At 42.5% G+C, this 21,644-nt stretch overlaps 4 protein-coding genes across 4 annotated transcripts; 1 reads left to right on the top strand and 3 right to left on the bottom strand.

Moving 5' to 3' along the window:
* Positions 1-3,366: 3,366 nt before the first annotated feature.
* On the top strand, positions 3,367-12,249 carry LOC104450756 (CLP protease regulatory subunit CLPX3, mitochondrial). Its single transcript, XM_010065443.3, has 15 exons — positions 3,367-4,811; positions 5,711-5,769; positions 6,116-6,213; positions 6,342-6,421; positions 6,551-6,601; positions 7,109-7,183; positions 7,263-7,340; positions 8,351-8,407; positions 9,088-9,158; positions 9,249-9,348; positions 9,490-9,594; positions 10,725-10,787; positions 10,971-11,093; positions 11,178-11,336; positions 11,953-12,249. The coding sequence occupies exons 1-15, from the start codon at positions 3,831-3,833 to the stop codon at positions 12,025-12,027; spliced, it is 2,175 nt and encodes a 724-aa protein (XP_010063745.2). The 5' UTR covers positions 3,367-3,830; the 3' UTR covers positions 12,028-12,249.
* Positions 12,250-12,552: 303 nt separating this feature from the next.
* Positions 12,553-15,877, bottom strand: LOC104450755. Its single transcript, XM_010065442.3, has 2 exons — positions 15,424-15,877; positions 12,553-13,047 (listed from the first exon to the last, which is right to left on the bottom strand). The coding sequence occupies exons 1-2, from the start codon at positions 15,654-15,656 to the stop codon at positions 12,837-12,839; spliced, it is 444 nt and encodes a 147-aa protein (XP_010063744.1). The 5' UTR covers positions 15,657-15,877; the 3' UTR covers positions 12,553-12,836.
* Positions 15,878-16,420: 543 nt separating this feature from the next.
* Positions 16,421-18,499, bottom strand: LOC104450754. The gene is made up of 2 exons (XM_010065441.3): positions 18,217-18,499; positions 16,421-16,874 (listed from the first exon to the last, which is right to left on the bottom strand). The coding sequence occupies exons 1-2, from the start codon at positions 18,432-18,434 to the stop codon at positions 16,670-16,672; spliced, it is 423 nt and encodes a 140-aa protein (XP_010063743.2). The 5' UTR covers positions 18,435-18,499; the 3' UTR covers positions 16,421-16,669.
* A 767-nt stretch (positions 18,500-19,266) lies between these two features.
* Positions 19,267-21,437, bottom strand: LOC104450753 (reticuline oxidase). Its single transcript, XM_010065439.3, is given in 2 exon segments — positions 19,267-20,939; positions 20,942-21,437. Coding segments are annotated over 2 exon segments (1,653 nt in total). The 5' UTR covers positions 21,315-21,437; the 3' UTR covers positions 19,267-19,659.
* Between the last annotated feature and the right edge of the window lie 207 nt (positions 21,438-21,644).

The raw sequence follows: 21,644 nt of genomic DNA, 5'->3' as shown, positions 1-21,644 counted from the left end.
GGCATTTCAGCTTTCTCGGTAAGCTGGGGGTACTGTTCATTTTATTTTTTTTCCGAAATTATCCTTACGAACTTTTTGTTTTTCCGTTTTTGCCCTTGTGAGGAGTCTGTTCATCTTCTTCGTCGAGGTGTCCCGGCGGCATTTTGCCCAGGTCGCGCGACCGCCGGCGAGGTCGCGCGACCCAAGCGCTACCCTCGCAGAGGTCGCGTGACCTCGGCGAGGTTGCGTAGCCTCGGCGACGGCCGATCGGGTCGCGCGACCCTCGCCAAGGTCGCGCAACCCAGGGCGCGGCCCGGCGAGGTCCCCGGCCTCGGGGCGCGGCCCGCCGAGGTCCCCGGCCTCGGGCGCGGCCCTCACCGAGGTCCCTTGACCTCGGCGCGGGTTGCGTAGTCTCGCGACTGACCAATCGGGGTTCTCGGAGGTCGAGGCGGCGTCGCGCGGCGACGAGCGTGACCTCGCCGGCCCAGATCCGGGTTGCCGGAGGTCGCGACGGCGTCGCGCGACGCGTGCGACCTCGCCGGCCCGGATCCGGGGGTTCCGGAGGTCGTGACGGCGTCGCACGACCTCGCCGGCCCAGATCCGGGTCGCCGGAGGTCGCAACGGCGGTCGCGCGATGCCCGCGACCTCGCCGGCCCGGATCCGAGGTCGTCGGAGGTCGCCGGGGGTCGCCGCCGCCGGATCCGCCACCCTTCTTTGGTTTTCATTTTTTTAATTTTTTAATTTTTAATTTTTTTTTTTTTTTTTTTCACAAAAGTCCTTTGTCCTCCAAACACCATTTTGCTCAAAGGTACTTCACAAAGGGCTTTTAAATTACAATTTACCAAACACAGTTTGCATTTTGAAAAACACATTTAACTCAAAGGTCTTTGCATTTTCCTAAAGACTTTCCCCAAAAGTCTTCCCAAACGCACCCTAAATCTTCTATTTGCAGAAACTAAAGAATTAAAAGAAGAAGTGAGAGTGCTTTGTTTCATCCCCTTGCCCTCATTAGCTACTTGAGCCAAGTATTTCTAACTTTGTTTAATCAAGTACTCAAGCAATTCAAACTCAAGGAAAAAAAAAAAAGAAAAAAAAAGGAAAAAAAAGCTATTCGAACTCGAATAGAAGTTGGAAAGGATCGAGCTGCGTTCGTGCAGTCAAACTTGAGTAGCTCATGAATAGTATGCCCCTATCAATTTGGTGGCAAGTTAACGGTCCAACCTAATTGACTAGTCAGATCAAGATTTAAGTAGGGTCTCTTTTATGACATGTCATGCCAATTGCAATGAAAGTTCATACCTATAATAATGTACATGATAACATTGTAGTCGCCGGACTATGTAAGATGTGAATTGAAACTTGGATGGATGACGGATGGAGAATTGAATGTATCATGCGCCTCATCCCTATACCAAATCAATTATTTGATCACTAAGCCGAACCAAGCAATCGGAGGTGAGATTGAAATTTAGAATCCTTTTTAGATTATACAACGTAACTATAATGCTATTTCTTTGTCAAACGGTGCTTAGTCGCGTTTTCTAATGTAACTTACTAGTAAAATTGATAGAAATTTTTATTGAATAAATCTCGTCAAATTGGGGATCTCCTCTAAATTTAGTTTAGGAACTCCTTTTATTCAGTTGCCTATTATATTGAGCCTTCCGTGGAATCACCATCTTATACATTCATCGTTGGTCTTACCGCTGGTCTGGCGATTCTTCAATGTTGAGCGTCATTGAAGGCTATCATCATTGTAACATTGTTGCCGCCGTATCCTCCACCAGGAGTCGCCGTAGAGAGGCCAATCTCGAGGCCTGTAGACTGATGGCACCGCCATGTGTCAATCGCCATTGTTGCCCTTGATTAGTCACTCTAATGGTGGCGACGACGCTAGGTGGAGTCAGACCTGGCTTCGTCGTCTTTAACCAAATAAAATAAATTTTAATTTGAAGTGCTCTCTATGTTTTTTGAAAAGTAATTTTTTTTCAAAAAAAATAATAATAATATCTTTCAGTATTTAACTGACATCTAAAAAGGAACTAAAAAGCTTTATTTGTCGTTTTGTAAGGAAAATTAAATGTGTTTTTATCTAAATAAGCATGCACTATTTAGGCGCTAGTGTCTTACGCATGAGTAGTTACGGAATCCGGCATGAACACAATGGTCTCAAGGTTATTCGAAATTGAACTCGAGAACTTGGTGCTTGTACCCACCTCTTGAACCCCCTCTTGGGTACCCCTGCGCTCGGGCTTAAGTCCATTGAGGCCAAGCCCCAAACCTCAACGCACGAGATCGAGACCCCAATGCTTTGGCCTGAGTCAATTGAGGTCAGGCTTGAAACTCTAATATTGGTGTGGGCAATTGGGGTCCCGAGTACAGGCCTAGCCTTAATTGACAAAGGCATCAATATGAAACTCTAGATTAACCCACTCGAGCTATTATTCACTTTGGTCTGCATCATACGAGCTCTTACGATTTTATATTTTAGTATACAGGCAAGCACTTTTCCAAGATGTCACTCATCCTCATAGTACTCTAGCTTGAGAATATTGAACCTTAGGGTTCTAAAACAAAGCTAAAGGTGCATCCTTTGAATTAATTCCAATATATATATCCTAGATGCACCCTCTCATTGTTTGGTGTGTAATTCGGTTTATCAATTCTAAAAGCTTCTCATGAGTTGCTTTTTATCCAAGCCCTATGGTCTTTGTGATCACTCATCGCCCTCATTGGACCGGGTAATTATAGTTGAGTTCCTAGCCATTGGTCTGGGGCACAACTTCAATGAACTCGAGCTTGACCTCGATAGATCGGGCGCGACAATTGGGGTCTTGAGTATGGCCTCAATAGACCTAGGCTCAAGCATTGAGATCTTGGCCTTAACCTCCACTTTTGCCCCGTTGCCTTAGGCCTAGGAATGAGCATTGAGATTTTTGTGCCCATTTTTCTGTTGACTTATTTTTCTAAACGATTCAAATAATGGAAAATGGTAACGATGTTTTTTCAAAAATTATTTTTTGTGAAATAAATTGAGCCTTTAACTCGTTTTAGAATAAATAAAAACTGAGACAAAATGGAAAATCTTTATGGAGTTGATTGAGACAGAAAAAATTATATTACAAGATTTTCTTGAAACAACCCTCCAAAGGCGAAACCTTCTTTAAACATGTGTGCTCCGTAGATTTCACAACTCCCAATCCAGCGGTCGAGATGAATCACGTGGATGCAAGAATTTTTCCTTGTCTTGGGCTTGAAGTCCAAGGTAAGAGCCGACCGGTTCGGCCCGATAAAGCAGGCGAAACGAGAGCGGTGAAAGGCCGAGCGGATAAACACACGGGCGAGCGATGCGGTCAAAGCCGAGGAAACAGCGAAAACACGAACCACGCCGGCGACAACAAGCGTTGAGGACACCATTGTTTCTAGGACAAGTTGTGGATTGGGTGAGAAGAAGAGAGAGAGAGAGAGAGAGAGGAAATGGCGATGCATCGAGAGACGTGTGTGTCATGCGTTCTCTCTCTTCCTCCGAAACCATAAGCTTCAAACAAACTGAGACAGCGCGGTTTCGCTTCTTCTACCTTCACTCTCTTTCTTAAAAAACAATTCTATTTGTTCATGCAATTCGGTGCCTACGCTACGCTTCCTCCGTCGCTTTGCTTCGTCCGCAGTCCATCATGGGACTCCATATAAATTAGATTACTTTATCTAATCCCCTGCAACTGCTGCTCATTTTATAAATTACCCATTAAGCTTTCTCCAGATCCCAATCCCTCCCTCCCTCTTTCTCTCTCTATCTTCCCCTCCATCTCTCTCGGTGACAGCGACCCAGAAAAGCTATCTGCAATCTTACTATGTCTCCGACGATATGGAGATGGAGGAAGCTCAAAGGGTTGGTGGGTTCCAAGTGCCTGAGCCGTCCCACCTCGTCTTCGTCGTCGTCGTCGTCTTCTTCCTCTTCCACCTCCTCGCCGCAGCACCACCGTTACATGCAGGTCTCCGCCATCTCCACCCACCTGAATTACCTCAACCTCGCCTCCCACCGCCGCCGGGAATCCCTCATCGGCGTCCAGGAGCGCTACAAGTGGGACCACGGCGGCTCCGACGACCTCCGCCACCGCAAGATCCGGGCCGAGGCCAATTGCCCCCGGTGCTCCAAGAGTATGGATCTCCTCTTCTCCAATCGTCACTTCTCGCCTAATCTCGATCAGAATTTCGCCCAGCACAATAGCGGCGGCGGCGACGGCGGCAAGGCCGCGTCGGGTGGTTACCAGGCCGTCAATTTGTGCCCCAATTGTAAGTCTGCTTACTACTTCCATCCGTACCGGATTGCCCCTCTTCAGGGCAGCTTTGTCGAGATTGGGAGGGTGGCGAGCACGAACAAGAACAATAACGGCGTCGAGAAGAGGAACAAGAACGGCGGTCCTCGGAATTCTAGTAATAGTGCTGGTGCTAATTCCGATGAGGACAATAGGGGTGGTGGTGGGTACAATGATTTTGTGAATAATAAGCTGCGGTTCTCCTTCTGGGAGACTCTCAGGTCCTACAGTGGGGACCCGCCGGAGAATTGGCCGCCCCCTCCGGGCCCACCTGCCGGGAACGGGTTGGCTGTGCATTCTCCGCCAGGGCCACCGTTTGCGCCTGGGGTCAATGTGATCCGTGCTGCTGGCCCTGGTGGAGGTGGCTCTGGTGGCAGCAGTGGAGGTGCTGCTGGTGGAAATGGCGGGGAGAAGAACGGATGGGGCGGGGCAAATTTGGGCAAGGATTTGCCCACGCCAAAAGAGATTTGCAAGGGTCTTGACAAGTTTGTCATTGGCCAAGAAAGAGCCAAAAAGGTGGGAAATGTTTTGTTGATGCCGAAGGTCCAGCATTATAATGTTATGTCTTATTATTCTTACGTGTTATCATTATCTCAGTATCTTCTTAATGCCATTCATGAGTTGCCGGTTGATTTACTTTAGAGTTTAGAGACCTTTGGCAAAGTATGCAACACTGCATTAGATCTTGCTTGATTAGCTCTCCATGATACGCATTTGGACGACATTTTAGTTTCAGGCATATATCTGACATCTTTGATACAGTGGGACATCATATTCTGGTTCTCTTATTTAATTATCTTCCATCTGTTTTGATTTGCTGCATATCCTAGCCACTGTAGGGATAGTTCTTCAAATTGCAAATAGGACTAGGAATCTTGATGACTCTCCCTCCCTCTCACCAATGCTAAATGGTTGTTTAATTGAACTCCTCAGATGGTTTCTTCATGTGGATTACTGATACGGTATATGTCATTTGCTCCTAGTCCTAAAAGATTAGCGGCTGTTACTTGGCATCTTGATGTGAGTTAGTAATCATCACTGATGACATTATTATGGTCATGATTGTATTGGTTAAGCTAATCAAAATTAGTCATCGAGCAAACCAAGTAGCTGGTTTCAGTCTGTACTAATAGGATCTCTTTTAGAACTAATTTCCCCTTGAGGTTTCTGCATGGATGGATTCAAAATGATTTTCCTCTGTTAGTTATTCAATAAGCAAATCTTCAACTGGAGCAAGGAAAAGAGTAATTCAGTTTACATGCATGTTTTTGAATGTTTTTTCTTTGATATGAAGTTCAGTTCGCAGGTAGAAGATATGGTTTAAGGTCTTCTCACTGATAAGACTCTTTGGACTTGTATTGTGAACTTTGTATTCTATTAGAAGCTAATGCAGATGGTATGTGCCTATGCCGCAGGTACTCTCTGTGGCTGTTTATAACCACTACAAAAGAATATACCTTGCCTCCCAGAAAGGGTTAGCTATTCTTGGCCTCTCTTTTCCTTCGAGCAATTTCATAGCAAAATTTGAATCTCAATTACTTCTGTTAGGCTGGATTTATGGGTTGGCACATCAATAGCTTTTTAAGAAATGGTGGTCCTGCAATATATAACATTTGATTGCTGTGACATTGCCATGTATGCCATCTACTAGTCAGTTTGTTGGGCGAATGTTTGTTGATACTGGCTCAACCAAATCTACAGACAATACGCATTGTGAATATTGCATGTATAAACTGTTGAGATGTGCATTTTGTCTACAGTTTCTGTCATACTACCTTTGTTATAATGATTTGAAATTGATCTAGTGTTTTTATTACTAGGTCAGGAGCAGAGTCAGGAGTCTCAGAAACATTAGATGATGATGATAACGTGGAGCTAGAGAAAAGCAATGTCCTTTTGATGGGCCCTACAGGCTCGGGTATGATAGCTTCTGTCAAATAATGCGCTTGTGGTCTGGGCATGTGATGAATGCTTGCTAAGTGCCGTTTTATGTTGTTTACATTACCTCTCTCACCATGCGCCTCTGACTTGCGTACTCCTGAATAGGGAAGACATTATTGGCAAAAACACTTGCTCGTTTTGTGAACGTGCCTTTTGTCATTGCTGATGCAACGACTCTCACACAGGTAAAGTCGAGACATTCTTCTTGTAATAATATTAAGTACTGAAATCGAGATTGGTTTAGCTTTTCTGTGCTGCTCTCGGTCTAGGCTTGACATCTTTTACTCAGACACAAAATGGGATTACTTTTGCAGGCCGGTTATGTTGGAGAAGATGTGGAGTCAATACTGTATAAGCTGCTCATGGTGAGTTCATGTCTCTATCCCTTCAAGATTTGTAGTTAAGTTGCTGTTGCTTTTTGCACTTGATTTCTTTCGATTCCTTCTTCAGTTCTATCAATCTGGTGGCATCATTGGTCCCTGTCTCAGTGTAGGCATAGCTGCTTACTTCATGTGATATCAGCTTATGTCACGTTTTCTTCTGTCTGATACAAGTAACGAATTTGGATATGACTAGCTCCAATATAATAGTTTGAAATGCTTAAAAGGATCTAATGAATGTGCTGATGGTAATTCTGGTGAAGGGATTTGTGTTATTTAGTAGTGGATATTTGCAACAGTGAGTTTCGTTCTATATTTGTTTGCATAATTGGTAGATGGAGTTGTCATTTTTCTATAAGTTGTGTCGGAGCTTCCATAATATGTAGTTTTTCCTGTTAAATCTGTACTTATAATGGTCTTGCATCTGTCAGTTTCCTTTAGTAAAATTATGAAAGAAGTTGTCAATTATGATGTTTTTGAATTTTCCTCTAGGTAGCAGAGTTCAATGTACAAGCAGCTCAGCAAGGAATGGTGTACATTGATGAAGTTGACAAGATAACTAAGAAGGTTTCTGGGTTATTTCATGACTATTCCGTTTAGTTCTACTTTGCAAGCCATCTGTCTTTACTGTGAAATTTGATTGCAGGCTGAAAGTTTAAATATCAGCAGAGATGTTTCTGGTGAAGGGGTTCAACAGGCTTTGCTTAAGATGCTGGAAGGAACAGTAAGTCACATGATGCTTTCTTGTAGAATAGTAGTACCTTGTATCCTGTAGTACATTTGCCAAGGAACATTCTCTTCCCGTTCATGCTTTCTTGAATCCCATTAAACGAGGTCTGCAAATTGCACGCCCTTTTTGAAATAAATGCACATTATCTGTATGAGTGGATATGTGGTGAAAGTAATCTCAATAAAGATTGCTGTAATTGTCGATTCCTGAAAAATCCTTTGGGCTTTTGGGTATAAATCCTTCTTGTTGATTGCCATAAAAAACTTTGTTAAAGCTGGATGCAAAAGTTCTTATCTTCTGGCTGGTGCTTTTGATTTATTGAAGCATACTTTGGTTTACATTCGCATTATTTTGGAACAAAAGCCAAAAATTTAAAGAATATCTATGATCATAACCCCCCAAAATATAGTAGTAGTTGAAATTAAAGTGAAAAGCCATGGTTAAATTGAAATATATCAGGCAAAAGCTACATACAACCATCCCAAAGAGGCCCTGTTAAGTATGTGAATGCGCTAAAAATATCAAGCACCAAGATGTGCTGTTGTTGCCGATGATAAGGGCTAATATGCATAATTGTTTGCAAAATAATTCACCTTTCTTGTCATTCTTTTCTGTGGTCAAGCTTGCATATAGAGAGGAGAACTGTCACTGCCAGAACATCCTATTGGCATTTTAGGAACACCAATAAGAACTCTGAGTACCTCTTAATTGTCTCAGTGGTTGTATGTGAGTTCTTAACTGTTAGCATCTTTATAGAAGCTATGACACTCCTACTCTACTTGATAAAATGTTACAAAAGCATCTTTGAACTGTCGAAGAACTGCATACCTCAAAAATGGAATTGTCCTACCCATCATAGCCTGATATTTAGATTTCATTGTATTAGACACGTGTTCAAGATACAGAATGCGATTTTTGTATGCCCAAGCTGTTCGTGTTGCTTCAGAGGCAAAAGGGAGCTTTTCCACCTCTTCCTGTTTTTAACAACTGTTTTTTTTCTCCAGATAGTAAATGTTCCTGAGAAGGGTGCGAGGAAGCATCCCCGAGGTGATAACATACAGGTATTCTGCTGTGAATATGCCCTTCTGTTGTGATCTATTTTTGCTTCATCTCCTGGTTGCGCTTTCAGGCTTTTCATGTCTTGTAGTCACCATATATATTATATAGGACAGCTGTGTATGGCTACTTTTGTGACCCTTGATAAGGTTCACTATTTGTAAAGGTGGCTGTTTTTTCTGTGGTGGAATTGAACTTCTTCAGAAATGTCTTCATATCAAGTTTTCTTTTGCAGAATGAACACAATATTATTTCACTCAGACTACAGATTTCAAAAGTAGGCATCATGTGAGAGCCAACTCATTTGCAAATTAGCTGAAAACTTGCTAATTTTCTTAGTGTGGTTTCAATAGAATATTGTCTCTTTACCTCTATTTTTGTAGGCTTATCTATTTTATCAGTCATTTTACCTGCTTTGGTCTTCTCTTCATCTTGTTGTGCATCAGAGACTTTGGGATTTGAGTGGTTGCATGCTCTATCACTCACCTCTAGTATTTTCTTTATGCTTGTTTCATTTTGCCAAATCTCACAGTTTCTATAAAGAGTAACTCAAATGCAGTCCCTTTACCTGCTTTGGTCCTCTATCAATCTTACTCTGCATCAGAGAACTCTAGGATTTGAGTGGTTCCATGTTTATATTAAGTTTTTAGTGTTTCCTCTAATTGTTATGAAAAATTATGTTCAGATGGACACAAAAGATATTCTTTTCGTCTGTGGTGGTGCATTTGTCGATTTAGAAAAAACCATTTCAGAAAGGTAATAACTTTTGACATCATTCCTTTGGTGAATTGAATTTTTCTGTCCATGTTGTTGATTGCAGTATTTAATTACTTAATGCTTTACCAGGCGGCAAGATTCTTCCATCGGTTTTGGAGCACCTGTTCGTGCTAACATGAGAGCTGGTGGAGTAACAAATGCTGCAGTGACTTCATCTTTACTTGAATCAGTATGGCAAAGCACTGTTTCATTTTCTTTTTTGCAGAAAATAAATTGCTGCTCTCCACTGTCTCTCTTGTATTAATTTTCATGATCCTCCTAATTCCCCCAATCATAATATTCTCTTGAAAATTTTCTGTTTTGTTTTCAGGTGGAAAGTGCTGACCTTATTGCATATGGTCTCATCCCAGAGTTTATTGGACGCTTTCCAATCTTAGTCAGTTTGTCAGCTCTGACAGAAGACCAACTCGTTCAGGTAATCTTTTTGATACTTGCGAAATGTGTTCAACCATTTTCAACTTTCATAATCTGGATCATAATACCATTTTATTAGCCTGTGGGTTTGATTTGATGTCTTCTTTTGATTATTACTATTTCAAAGTCCTTTGTGCTAACCTGTTCGCTGATTTCAAAGTAAACGATAGCCCTCATCGACAATACTTCACAACAAGCTTGAGTAATTTGAATGTTAATTCTGTCTGTACATTTTAGTGCAGACATGTAATAGAGTAAAATCTGCCTGGTCAAGCTATATTGAACTATGATTCAGTAGAATCTGTATAATGTGATGAAAACCTTGCCATACCTTAGTTTTAAATGGCGTTACCCCATTAATATGATAGATATCTGTGAATGAATCGTGGTGTTTGTTTCCATAGTTTTGTGTAACTAGAGCATCTTTGGCTGGAAAGACACTGTCTGAATGGTGCATGCAGATGGGAAAATTGGCTTGTAGAAAATTGGTCAAAGCCATCCCATTTGATCAATGGGTTGCATCAGGTTAAATCAGCTTGTCAACTTCCTTATAATATATTTGAACAGGAAAAGTAAAATAACAACTGCCAAATAAGATGGAAAGTGGGAAAAAAAAAATAGTATTGTCAAAGAAATAAAGTTGCGTGCTAATGATTGTATTTAACCATAGTAACATCTAAATGATTCGTGACTTCAAACAAGTTCAGAAAATTATGTGATTACAAATTAAGTAATTTTATACTTTTCAATAGTCCATGATTAAATTGAAGAAATTTATATACAGACTTCATATTTTATTTTCTCAATTACTTGTTTCATTTCAAAGTGTACTGATGTTGGGAGATTGAACTGGCCTCTCTCAGCAAAACCATTCACAGGACTACTTTTTGATGGATCCCATCTGGAGTAACCACTTTTTATTTTTATTTTGATCGACTTTAGAGAACCACTTGAGCTGAAAGATTATGGCACTTTCTGCAGATTTGAGTATTTTTATTGACCATGATATTTGCATCCTAGTTGGAGTCTGCTCTTTACATGAAGTACTTCAATGATCTAGTTCAGCTTTAGAAATGTAACAACATAAATTACTGGTCATTTGCTTCATTTTAAAAATGGTTTTGTTTACAGGTGCTCACAGAACCAAGAAATGCTCTTGGCAAGCAGTACAAGAAATTGTTCAGCATGAATAATGTGAGTCTTCCTCTCATTTATCTTTATTTGAACCCCTTCCCCCTCAGCCAAGCATACCAGCATGTGCGCACACAATCCACTTTCTTGCAAAGCAAGAAAAGAAAACTAGGAGATTAATCTAGTAGATATAGCGATATGAGTAATTTCAATATCATTTGTCCTCTTATATTCTTACCCTTTCAGGTCAGGCTACATTTTACAGAAAAGGCGCTGAGATTGATTGCTAAGAAAGCAATGGTAAAAAATACTGGTGCCAGAGGTCTAAGGGCCATCCTTGAAAGCATTTTGACAGAAGCAATGTATGAGGTATAACGAAGAGTTATCATGGCAATCACAGGCACCTGTTCTAGTTATGCCGTTTCTTAGCTATTGGCCTTTCACACGTTGCAGATCCCTGACATTAAGACGGGAAATGAGAGAGTGGATGCTGTTGTCGTAGACGAGGAATCTGTAGGTTCAATTGAAGCCCTGGGATTTGGAGGAAAGATTCTTCGGGGAGACAATGCACTGGAGCGTTACCTTGCTGAAACAAAATTTCAAAACTCAGCGGTATGATTCTACAGATTTATGTGGTCTGGGCCTGTTAGGACCTGTTTGTTTTTACTCCAAATAGTATCTGAAATTCATTTGGTAAAATTTTTGTCCCAGGAACAAAGAAATAGATTTTGAGTAGAATTAAGAAATAGAAAAAAATAGCTTCTTGTTCCCGGAAACAATTCCTAGAATCAGTTTCTATTATTATTTTTTTTTTTTCTCTTCTTCTCTTTCCCTTTCTTCTTCCGTTTGGCCGGCGACTAGCTACAAAGGAGGAGGAAGAAGAGAAAAAGAAAAAGAAAAAAAGAAAAAGAAAGAAAAAAAAAATATAATAAAAGTATTTAAAAAAATTTAAGAATTTTACCGAACGATTTTTATTCCGGGAATAAAAATTTTGGACAGTTAAAGCGGGTTCTTTTGCTCAAAAAGTGTTCTCGGGAGCAGAATCAGAAAAAATCATTTTTGATTAAAAACTGTTTTCAGGAGCTACCAAACGTGCCCTTATTGACCTTCAACAATTGATTTGATTTTTTTTTCTTTTTGTCCAGTCTGCTTTTTGCTGGATTTGTTTCTCGGATATGGCGTTTATGATGTGGCCAAATCGTTTCTCATTCCTGTATGCTTGTTGCAGGCAAATGTGGATGCACCCGAAGGTGAGATGCAGGATGGCGAATCGGATGTATCATCGAGGGCCGTGAGCTTGTGAGGTTATTACCGCAAATAGATAATGTGGCTATAAAACCCATTGCCGTTTCGGGAATTCATAATTGGGTGTATTTATACCACTGTAGACAACAAATAGCTCAGTTCAATTTCAATAGGAAATAGGAATTTAGTGAAGATAAGCAAATCATTGAGCGTTGTTAATTGAGCCGCTCCTTGTATAAAACTTTTATTGCAATTAAAGGGGGTTTTAACTGGTGGAAAATTCTGGCCGTGTTCTTGCTCAAGCAGTGTATTTCTCCTTGGTAGTTCCATAAAGATTGTCCTCCGATTTCCTCCCAGGGCCCAACATTTTCATCACTTCGACACAGCACACGTAAATTTTACCTTTTGACCATTTAAGATCAACCTATGCCCAAAATAAAATTTGATGACAGCCTGCCAGGACAGGGTTTAACTATTCACAGAGCTTGATGGCTTGGCTTAATGCGGCAGTTAATGTTCGTCACCAAGTTGTCATAGAGCCCTGCATACAAATCTTTTCTTGAATGCACTAACGAACCAGAACTTGACAATATCATCTTCTAGATGTTGCATAGCATTATCTAAGCAAATTTCGCCGAAGAAACAAGACAGTTAACAGAAGAGTACAAGATTTTTCTTCCTGTAAGCTCAGGAAGAACCTTGAATAGAAAGTAGCGAAAACTTGTCCAAGCTTAAATACAAGATGATAATATGAATATTTGGTAGTCAAGTCTCCAATATTAGATTTGCGATTGAAATGTAGTGCCTCCTAGTAAGCAGATATTAGATTTGCAGACGCATGAAGTTTACCGACAGAGCTCGAAATCCTTAGTTCTTCTCCAAGCTGTAGTGCTTGTTCACAGCTTCAACGACATCCCAAACGATCTTCATACCTTTGGGGAATATAACCAGATCCCCGCCTCCGATTTCGAAAGATCCATCGTGCCCGTCTATATACACTGTCACTTTCCCTTCCAGTAAGTACATTGTCTCCGTGGATGTGAAGGTCCACGGGAACTTACTCGGACCGCATCCCCACCTGGTCATATCGCATCATCATCGTAAGCTACCGATATAATCACGCATCAAGATGTTTAGTGAGAATATTGACTCCCTAACCTCCGATTACTCTTTTTCTCCAGCATTATACAAGACTTCTTTCATAAGCCATCATAACAATATAAACCCCAGAACAAGATTTGATTCACAGTATAGAATTGCCAACACTACTTTTGTACATCAAATGACAACGGCTCTAGATTTTTTACGTCTTGCAAATGCATCGCCCCTCTTATAATCAACCCAGCGTCGGCAGATCTTGCACAATAAAGTATAACCAAATTAATTGGATGAATGCTGCAAGTGGACAGAAATGCAAATTCTCTCGCTGTTTCACTCAAGGAGGCTTGCTTTGGAATTGTCCGGCTTTGAAAAACCACTTGAGTTTTCTTTGTCACTGGGGTTTAGAAATAATTAGTTGAAGAATAAGCAAAACAAATTCTAATGTTCTTTAGTTTTCTGTAACACTATTTTATTCTTTAAAAAAAACTCAAAAACAAGTATGAAAATTTGAGCTTTCCAGTCATTTCTCGTGCTGGCAAAAGAGAAAAAAGGGGAACAGAGTACTCTAGAAGAATGCAGATCACTTCAGACTCAAGCATTAACTTCATCTATAAGTAAGACATGATGAACAAAGGTTTCTTCTTCATAATTTTAAGTCAAGCACCTCTAGTAGAATGCTAGCACTTCTCGTGCTGGCAAAAGAGAAAAAAAGGGGGAACAGGGTATTCTAGAAGAATGCAGATCACTTCAGACTCGAGCATTAACTTCATCTATAAGTAAGACATGATGACCAAAGGTTTCTTCTTCATAATATTAAGTCAAGCACCTCGGAATATAATTGTTTCTCATATTGCACTATGTAGTCGCACTTCTGGTGTTAAGTTCAATATCTTGTTAAATTGGCCGAAGCTGACTTTTCATAGGCAAAGGATCAGACACAAACCGTAACAATTCATGTTCCTCATGTCCAATCACCGCACTAGGTGATATGATATTGCTTGTGGACATGCACAGAGATCGAGACAGATAAACACGATAAAGTCCAGTTGGCCTCCCAAAAGAAACACGACGAATTCCAAACATGAAACATGAGGTACCCTACACTGAGCTTTGGTAATGAGTGTTTAATGATATAGTTGACTAAGCACAAACACTGATCAGGTTAAGCCTTGATTTACTAACACTAAGGTACCTAAGGGAGAACTCAACCCTAGGTTTGCCTGGCTCGCTAGCCTAGTCTTATGAAACTTAAATCCTTGAGGAGGGGAATTTGTACCAAAGATTAATGGCCAATGTCCCACTCTTCAAATTAGAAGCAAAAGGCCTTGCAGTTACTGGATAAGGCAGATCATGAATATAGCAATTACAGTGGATTTAGATCTGCAGCTATTCCTAGAACAAGAAGTCCGAGAAAAAACAAAGGAAATCTTCCTGGATGTATGAGGAGTCATCATCATGACCATTAAGATATCATTCTTTAGCTAAAACTTACGGGCTTTTCATTTTTCATTTTTGAGTTTACCAGAGTATAATGTTTGAGTAGAAAGTGTTGAGCTAGACCGAGGCTGGCAAAAAGGAGGTGTCTCATTCTGTAGTGCGACTTCATTCATATATTTTGTCTGCTAGAGCAGAACATTTATGGGGACAAGAAACATTCAAAACACAAGCCACGGGAAATAGTCCAATGATTCCTGCATTAAGCAGGGCAAGTTTCCATTTTGATTGAGAGCCCCACAAACTCAGGACTAGGAAACACAACAAGGGGAAGATGGGTTATTTGTAATGTTGATCATGTACTTGATGGTTTAACCAAAGACGAGAAAGACAAGCTCCGTATTACTCATAATGTTGTAACATAACATGTTCATCCTTAAACAATGTTTGAAAACCCTTAAATGTAAGTCCTTCCTCTCTGATGAGCTAAAATCACAGCATGGCCCAAATGCTTCTCTCACACTCAGAATTTAGAATATCTCATGTTTCTTGCTTTTGCCACCATTTTCAATCACAGGATTCCAGCAAGGTTCGGGTTGTGGGCCGAAAAAAAAAGAAAAAAAAAGGAGCTTTCTCCATAAAACCATGAGCATAAGGAGCCAAAAGAAACAGAGCAAAACTTCAAAGCGGCTTCTTCATTGCAACATCACTACATATTAACCACTGAACCTAATTTCTCCGAAGTGACAAAAAACCAGAACAAAATGAAATCAAGAACGAGAAGACGATTCAGCCCGAGCAGGAACTGATAACATAAACCCAAGTGCCCAGAAAACTTTACGCAGATACAACATCAGCAGTCGACACTAGAGATCATCGCCGGTTCAAGAAACAAGAAATAAACAAAAAGAAAGCGTACTTGGGCCAATCGGCGACGCCAAGCTCGTCGAGTTTGGACTGAGGAGGATTCTTCTCTATCTTAACACCATGAATCTCCGTCACCAATCTTGCGTCTTCTTCTCCTGCCGCCGCTTTAGACATGGCCACTTTCTTCGATCTGGGCACCGTGAGAACCAGGCAGGATAGGAGCAGAGCGGAGAGAGCGAGCAGCAAAAGGGGGTGGAATTTGGAGGGGAAATAGTACGACGCCATTCAAGGAGGAGATCTTACTGCTCGAAGAGAATCACGCATTTTGATTGTCTTTATAAAGAAGGTGGCAACGAGCCAATCGCAAGAGATTTCCTTCCATTTTTGCTTACTGTAACGTTTCGAGACTTCCGAACGATTGGCCGCTAAAAGCACGCCTGAGAAAAGCGAAATATTAACAAAATCCTATCTTTTCCATCTCAGCGTTCCAATAAAGGGTCTGAGAAACGACCCCCACGGGTAATTTCAAAGTAATTTGCTTGAAATTCGAAATCGTGCTCTTGCTTGCATATGCTTACATTTGGTTCTAAACGACTATGGTTTGAAACACTCGCTCAAAAAGATCCCTGAACAGCGCCGAAGGAGCTGCGGCGATGTGCTGTCGCAGCCCCTCTTCAGCTACTCTGGTTTGCTTACTATTGATCGGGAGGGGCGGCATGGCATTAGCCGCGATCTGAGAGTATGGCACAGCTATCTCTGACTAACGAAGATGACAATTTGTGCATGGAACCCTGAATGTTGCAATGATTCAATTTTGATGTACTTGCCGACGCGATCAAGATTTCGAAACTCTCGCGGGGGAATGCTGCCGCAGCCCAACCTCCCCCAATCCCTCCACCCCCCCTCCTCTCTGTATGCATTTCTTAAATTATGTTGGGTTGCTGATGAGGCCCCCAACCTGATGATGATGATGATGTAGCCAAACCTCCCACCCGGAAGGAACAGATAGTTCGGTACAAGGAAGAAGATAGACAAAGAAATTCTCGAAATGCGCCAAGAAACAAGGGCTTTCACAACACTAAGGGAAGAAATTTTGAAAATTAGAGCCCAGATAGAAGATTTTAAAGATAGCCGTACCCAGTTAACATGCCAAGTTACCGTAAGAACACAGAGACCTCATAGCAGAACACGACTGTCTAATAACTTAATGTTGTTTCTCTGAGCCATATCTCGGAAACAGCATTTCGTGGACCTCTCTCTAAGTAAGAGGCGAAGCATGCTCCATCCAAAGGGTATATCTACTCAAAGTTATAGTGCTTGTCGACAGCGACCGAGACATCCCAAGTGCAGCTCATTCCTTTTGGGAACACAACTAGATCACCAGCGCCAATCTCCACAGCCTCATTTGCTCCTTCGGGAGTGACCTTCACCTTTCCCTCTAGAAGATAGCAAGTCTCCTTGGAGGAATATGTCCACGGGAATTTGCTTGGAGGGCAACCCCACCTGTTGGTCCAACCCAACAAAAACATAGGTCAGATTAAAGCAACTTGTGATGAGAGCAGACAGCTATGGATCTTCATGCTAATTAGTCACAGAAATGGAAGCGATAAAAGTGCCATGACAATGCCAGTGATTTCCAGCTACCAGTTCTGTCTTAAAACAAAGATAGAACGGCGAAAATGAAGTCATATCCTCTATGAAATCAATCAAGACAATTCAATCAAACACAATAAAATACTAAGCGAATTCACAGTAGAAAAGACATTATGAGCAACTAGAGACAAACAGAATGTCTTGTCAACCCATAAACCCAACTGGTCTATACTATCAGACTGAAGTCATATCCTCTATGAAATCAATCAAGACAATTCAATCAAACACAATAAAATACTAAGCGAATTCACAGTAAAAAAGACATTATGAGCAACTAGAGACAAACGGTGTGTCTTGTCAACCCATAAACCCAACTGGTCTATACTATCAGACAGATTTGTTGGCTGAAACGTAAGTATCAAGCACCAAAGCGTCTCTGCTTATAAAAAAACCAATACAGCGTTGGAAGAATTCATCAAGCACAAAATCTTGGAGCTACCCTGTGCATATCGTGCCTATAGGATTGAAGCTCAGTATGTTCCAGTGTACACAATGGTTCAGATATATCAGCCAACTCTTCGAGAACTTTGGTTTCTTTATTCTATGTCCAGTAATGCTTTAAAAGATTATGAGTCAAGTAGTAGATTAGCCCTCGTGAGGCCTCCAACCAGTTCAGTATCTGTCCAAACGTCAGGAATAGACTAAAGGGGGTGACCTTCTTAAAACCTCTCCTCTCTTCATTTACTGTAATGTATCGTACAAGAGCAAAAGATTAGCTACGGCCCCTGCTGCATATCGTGAATTTATCTGGCGATAGATCGATTTAACCATCTCGAGACAAAGATGGGTCGAACATAAAGAACCCTCCTATCGTGAAATTAAGAAGATCTTGAAACGATGAAGGCAACACCATACTGATCTTAGAGCAAGATGGTTCCATACTTCGTTCACCTGCCTCTGTCCACACCTAACTCTTCCCAAATTCCACAATCACTTGATTTTTGAACCAAAAAAAGACCCACTGCACCGCCTGCCGACAACACAAATTCACGCTCGAACAGCGCCGAGTATCTGGGCTCTCAACCGCGCCGGCGAAATGGGACGGTCCCAGAAGGCACAGAAACATAAATTCAGACACCCAGATACGAATTCGAGCGGGAAAGCCAGAGAAGACGAGCCCCACGAAGAAGAACAACACAGGAGGAAAACCCAGAAGCCCGAACCGAAAAAAGAGAAACGAGGGACGACGTACTTGGGCCATTTGCGGACGCCGAGCTCGGAGAGCTTAGGCTCGGGAGGGTTCCTCTCGACCTTGATGCCCAGCTTCTCCACCACGCCGCTCATGCTCTCGGTCGACGCTCTGATCGACGGGAACGCTAAAGTTCCGACCTTTGGACGGCGGCGACTCGGGGATTTCAGCGGGGACTGGCTCGTTAATAATCCATTGCTGGCCGCACAAGAACACGCCATTTCTCCTTTTTACTTTTTTTTTCCTCTTTTTTTTTTTTTTTGGGTAATCTTGTAATAAGTCTCCTTCCCCTTTCTTCTGCTGCCATTTATGTTGGGCTGCACTTGGTTGGAGGCCACTCGTTTCTCATCCGGGAACCATGTGAAATTCCGATGCACCACCTGTCCTAACTGTCTCGATCCTCAAGAAAATAGCTCAACGCTTGGATGATCAGAAGCCCCCGACCAGGGCAATGACCATCGAGCCACCCCCTTATGGCCATGGTTCATGGCCATCGACATTACACGTGGCGTAATTAGTAATACTCGTTAAAAGTTGAATTCATCCATATATTCCCTTTCATCAATTTTGTCCAAATCTTCCTTTCGTTCCGAGTGGATGGAAGGAGAAGGATCTTCATGTATGGACTTTTTATTTTTATTTTTATTTTATTTCTACTTATGCTTCTTCACTTCAGAAATTATTTTTAGTTCTACGTCCCTTTCTTTCACTTCGAAGGTTTCTTTTAATGCAATTATTGGTACCTGCACAAAGGCTCTGTCCATTATCAATGGACCAAAATTGATGGATGACATTGTTTTTTCCATTCTAGCAAAAAATTGAGTGAGAGCTCTTGAATTGAGCGAGTAAAGCTTAGTTTTTCTCTAGGTTGGAAAAATTAATCCATCGTGGGTCACCCAAATCCGAACAAACTACGTAATAATGATGACATGAACTTATAAAATTGTACTTACTTTGGCATATTCCAGTAGGAGTGAAATCTCAAAGTACATAAAATAATTGTTACATCATTTAACGTGTTAATCATATTAAACAATTTTTCTTTTACAGGCCGGCGTGTCTACTTTTATTTAATGTTCAACGAGAGAATTTGGAAACCCATCACATGTTATACTTTCTTAGGAGCTATGACATGCTATCCAACAATTCTGATCAAGAGTAGCTCATACGACTGGGCTAAAGCTTAATTTGAGGGGTGTATATTGTGATGTAAATCATATGTTCTATAGCTTCGAGGCACTAGGTGGTTGTTTATTTTTATTTTTTTTCAAGTTCAAACCACGTAAGACTCCTAGCATTAGAACAAACCACCTACAGGACTCAAACCTCCTGCAAACAGAAACCCTTCCATCCCTCATCTTGTAAGCGCATACGCATCAAATCACCATTAACAAAGTCTCCTCATCTCCCTCCTCTTCTCCTCCGCCTCCGACGACGCTGTCGAGCTCATTTCGCTGCGTCGAGGCGTCCTGCTCTGGCACCGCCACCCGGAGGCATGGGAGGAATCCCCTGCTGATTCCTGAACACATTGAGAGGGTCGATCTTCGTTTTGGCTCGCACGAGCCTCTCGTAATTCCCCAGGAAGTACTTCTCGCCCCACGCCCTGGCGATCTCCACTGCGTCATCTTTACCAGCGCTAGGATCGATCAGTCCCGTCACTCCAAGATCAAGGTCCATGTAATTGACATAAGCCGCCCTCGGCCCGCTCGAGACATGGGCCGCCATCGAATCGTGGAACCCTCTGATCCAATTTAAGTACCCGTCTCTCACCTCGTTGTCGTTCTCGTGCCACTCGACGAGGTACTGGATCGTGAACAGGTTGCCTTCCCGGTGCGGGAAAGCAATGGATTCGCTGCTTATCTTGTGCATGATTCCTCCATAAGGGTCCAGGATCACATACCCTTTGGGCTCTGCCTCGAGTATGTCCAGGGCTTCCAGGATCCCGCTCAAGGATATCGGAGACCTCACGTAGTCCGATTTGGCTTTGTAGTACTTGTAGTCTATGAACCGGTTTTTCAAGTCCAAAATGGTGCTTCCATCGCCGAGCCCCGAGAAGAACAGGATCGACTCGATCCAGCTCATTTCCTTGCAGTCTTCTTCCTCGATGCCGAGCTCCGGAAATTTCCGGTTTAGGAGAGAGACAGCTTCAGTTCTTGGACCCAGGAAGAAGCCCTTGAAAGTAGCTGAAATCCCTATCGTCCTCATCTCTGGCAAACCAGCACCTACGAAAGCTGATAAATAGAAGTCGTCTTCTAAGTTCGGTGCAATATGCTGCCACTTGCCAACCAACGTTGCTACTTGGTGTTTTGTTCCTGGCCTGGAGACTATGAAGCCTGTCACTTTCCGTGGCACGTTTAATAACTTGATCTTCCAGGCATAGATGATACCCCAGAGGCCACCGCCGCCGCCCCGAATCGCCCAAAACACGTCTTCCCCCATGGCTTTGCGGTCCAACAACCGCCCTCTTGAGTCCACCAGGAGCGCATCGACCACATTATCTGCAGCTAGTCCGTATTTCCTCGACAGTAGCCCGAACCCGCCACCGCTGATGTGTCCACCCACTCCCACGGTTGGGCATGACCCTGCCGAAAACCCGTGGACATCGCTCGCCTCTGCGATGGCGTAGTAGGTCTCCCCTAGTGTGGCCCCGCCTTCGACCCATGCCGTCATGGTGTCAAGGTCCACACGGACCCGATTCAGATTCATCATGTCGACGACCACGAACGGGCTCCATCGGTGGCCACCCATGAAGTCCCCTCGTAGCTGTGCCCACCGGACCGCACTCTGATCTCCCATGCGCCTTCCCTACAGCACACGATGCTACTCTTAAGCTGCTCGACGCTACCGGGGAAGATAATAGCGACCGGTTTGGGGACCGCGGGGCCTGAAAACCGCAGATTGTGGATGGAGGAGTTGAGCAGCTCATAGTACCGTGCCGACTCATTTTCGGTGGCGGGGAAAGTGGTGAAGTTGTTTACGTTGTGTTGGGTCAGGCATGAAGCGATGCTGTCTGCGGATGAGCAGAGAGCAGGAGCGGAGAGAGACATGAAGACGAGGAACACGCAGCCAATCAAGCAGCGCTCGACGGAGCTCATCATCATGTCATCGCCATCATGTTTCGGGATTGAGAAGAGGGCGAAGCGAGGGAGCGACTTTTAATGGAAAAGTGGAGAATCATCTCCTTTAATTGAAGACAAACGAATAGGCAAATCAAGCTAGTAGCGTACGCATACACGCGGCCGGCCAATTCTTATAAATTTGTTGCAGCAGTTTGACGAACTTGAAACTCCTGTCATTGCGTATTTATTGCGGCTCAAACTTTTATTGCATGCTGACAAAAACAGGTTGCAATACAAATCAAGGGTCTGATAAAACATGCGTAAGTCCATGGCATTCTTTATGTACAACTGGCCAACTCTTTCCCCAAATTG

The sequence above is a fragment of the Eucalyptus grandis genome, chromosome 6, assembly GCF_016545825.1.
Source record: "Eucalyptus grandis isolate ANBG69807.140 chromosome 6, ASM1654582v1, whole genome shotgun sequence".
NCBI lineage: Eukaryota > Viridiplantae > Streptophyta > Magnoliopsida > Myrtales > Myrtaceae > Eucalyptus > Eucalyptus grandis.
This window is presented reverse-complemented; position numbering and strand designations above follow the sequence as displayed.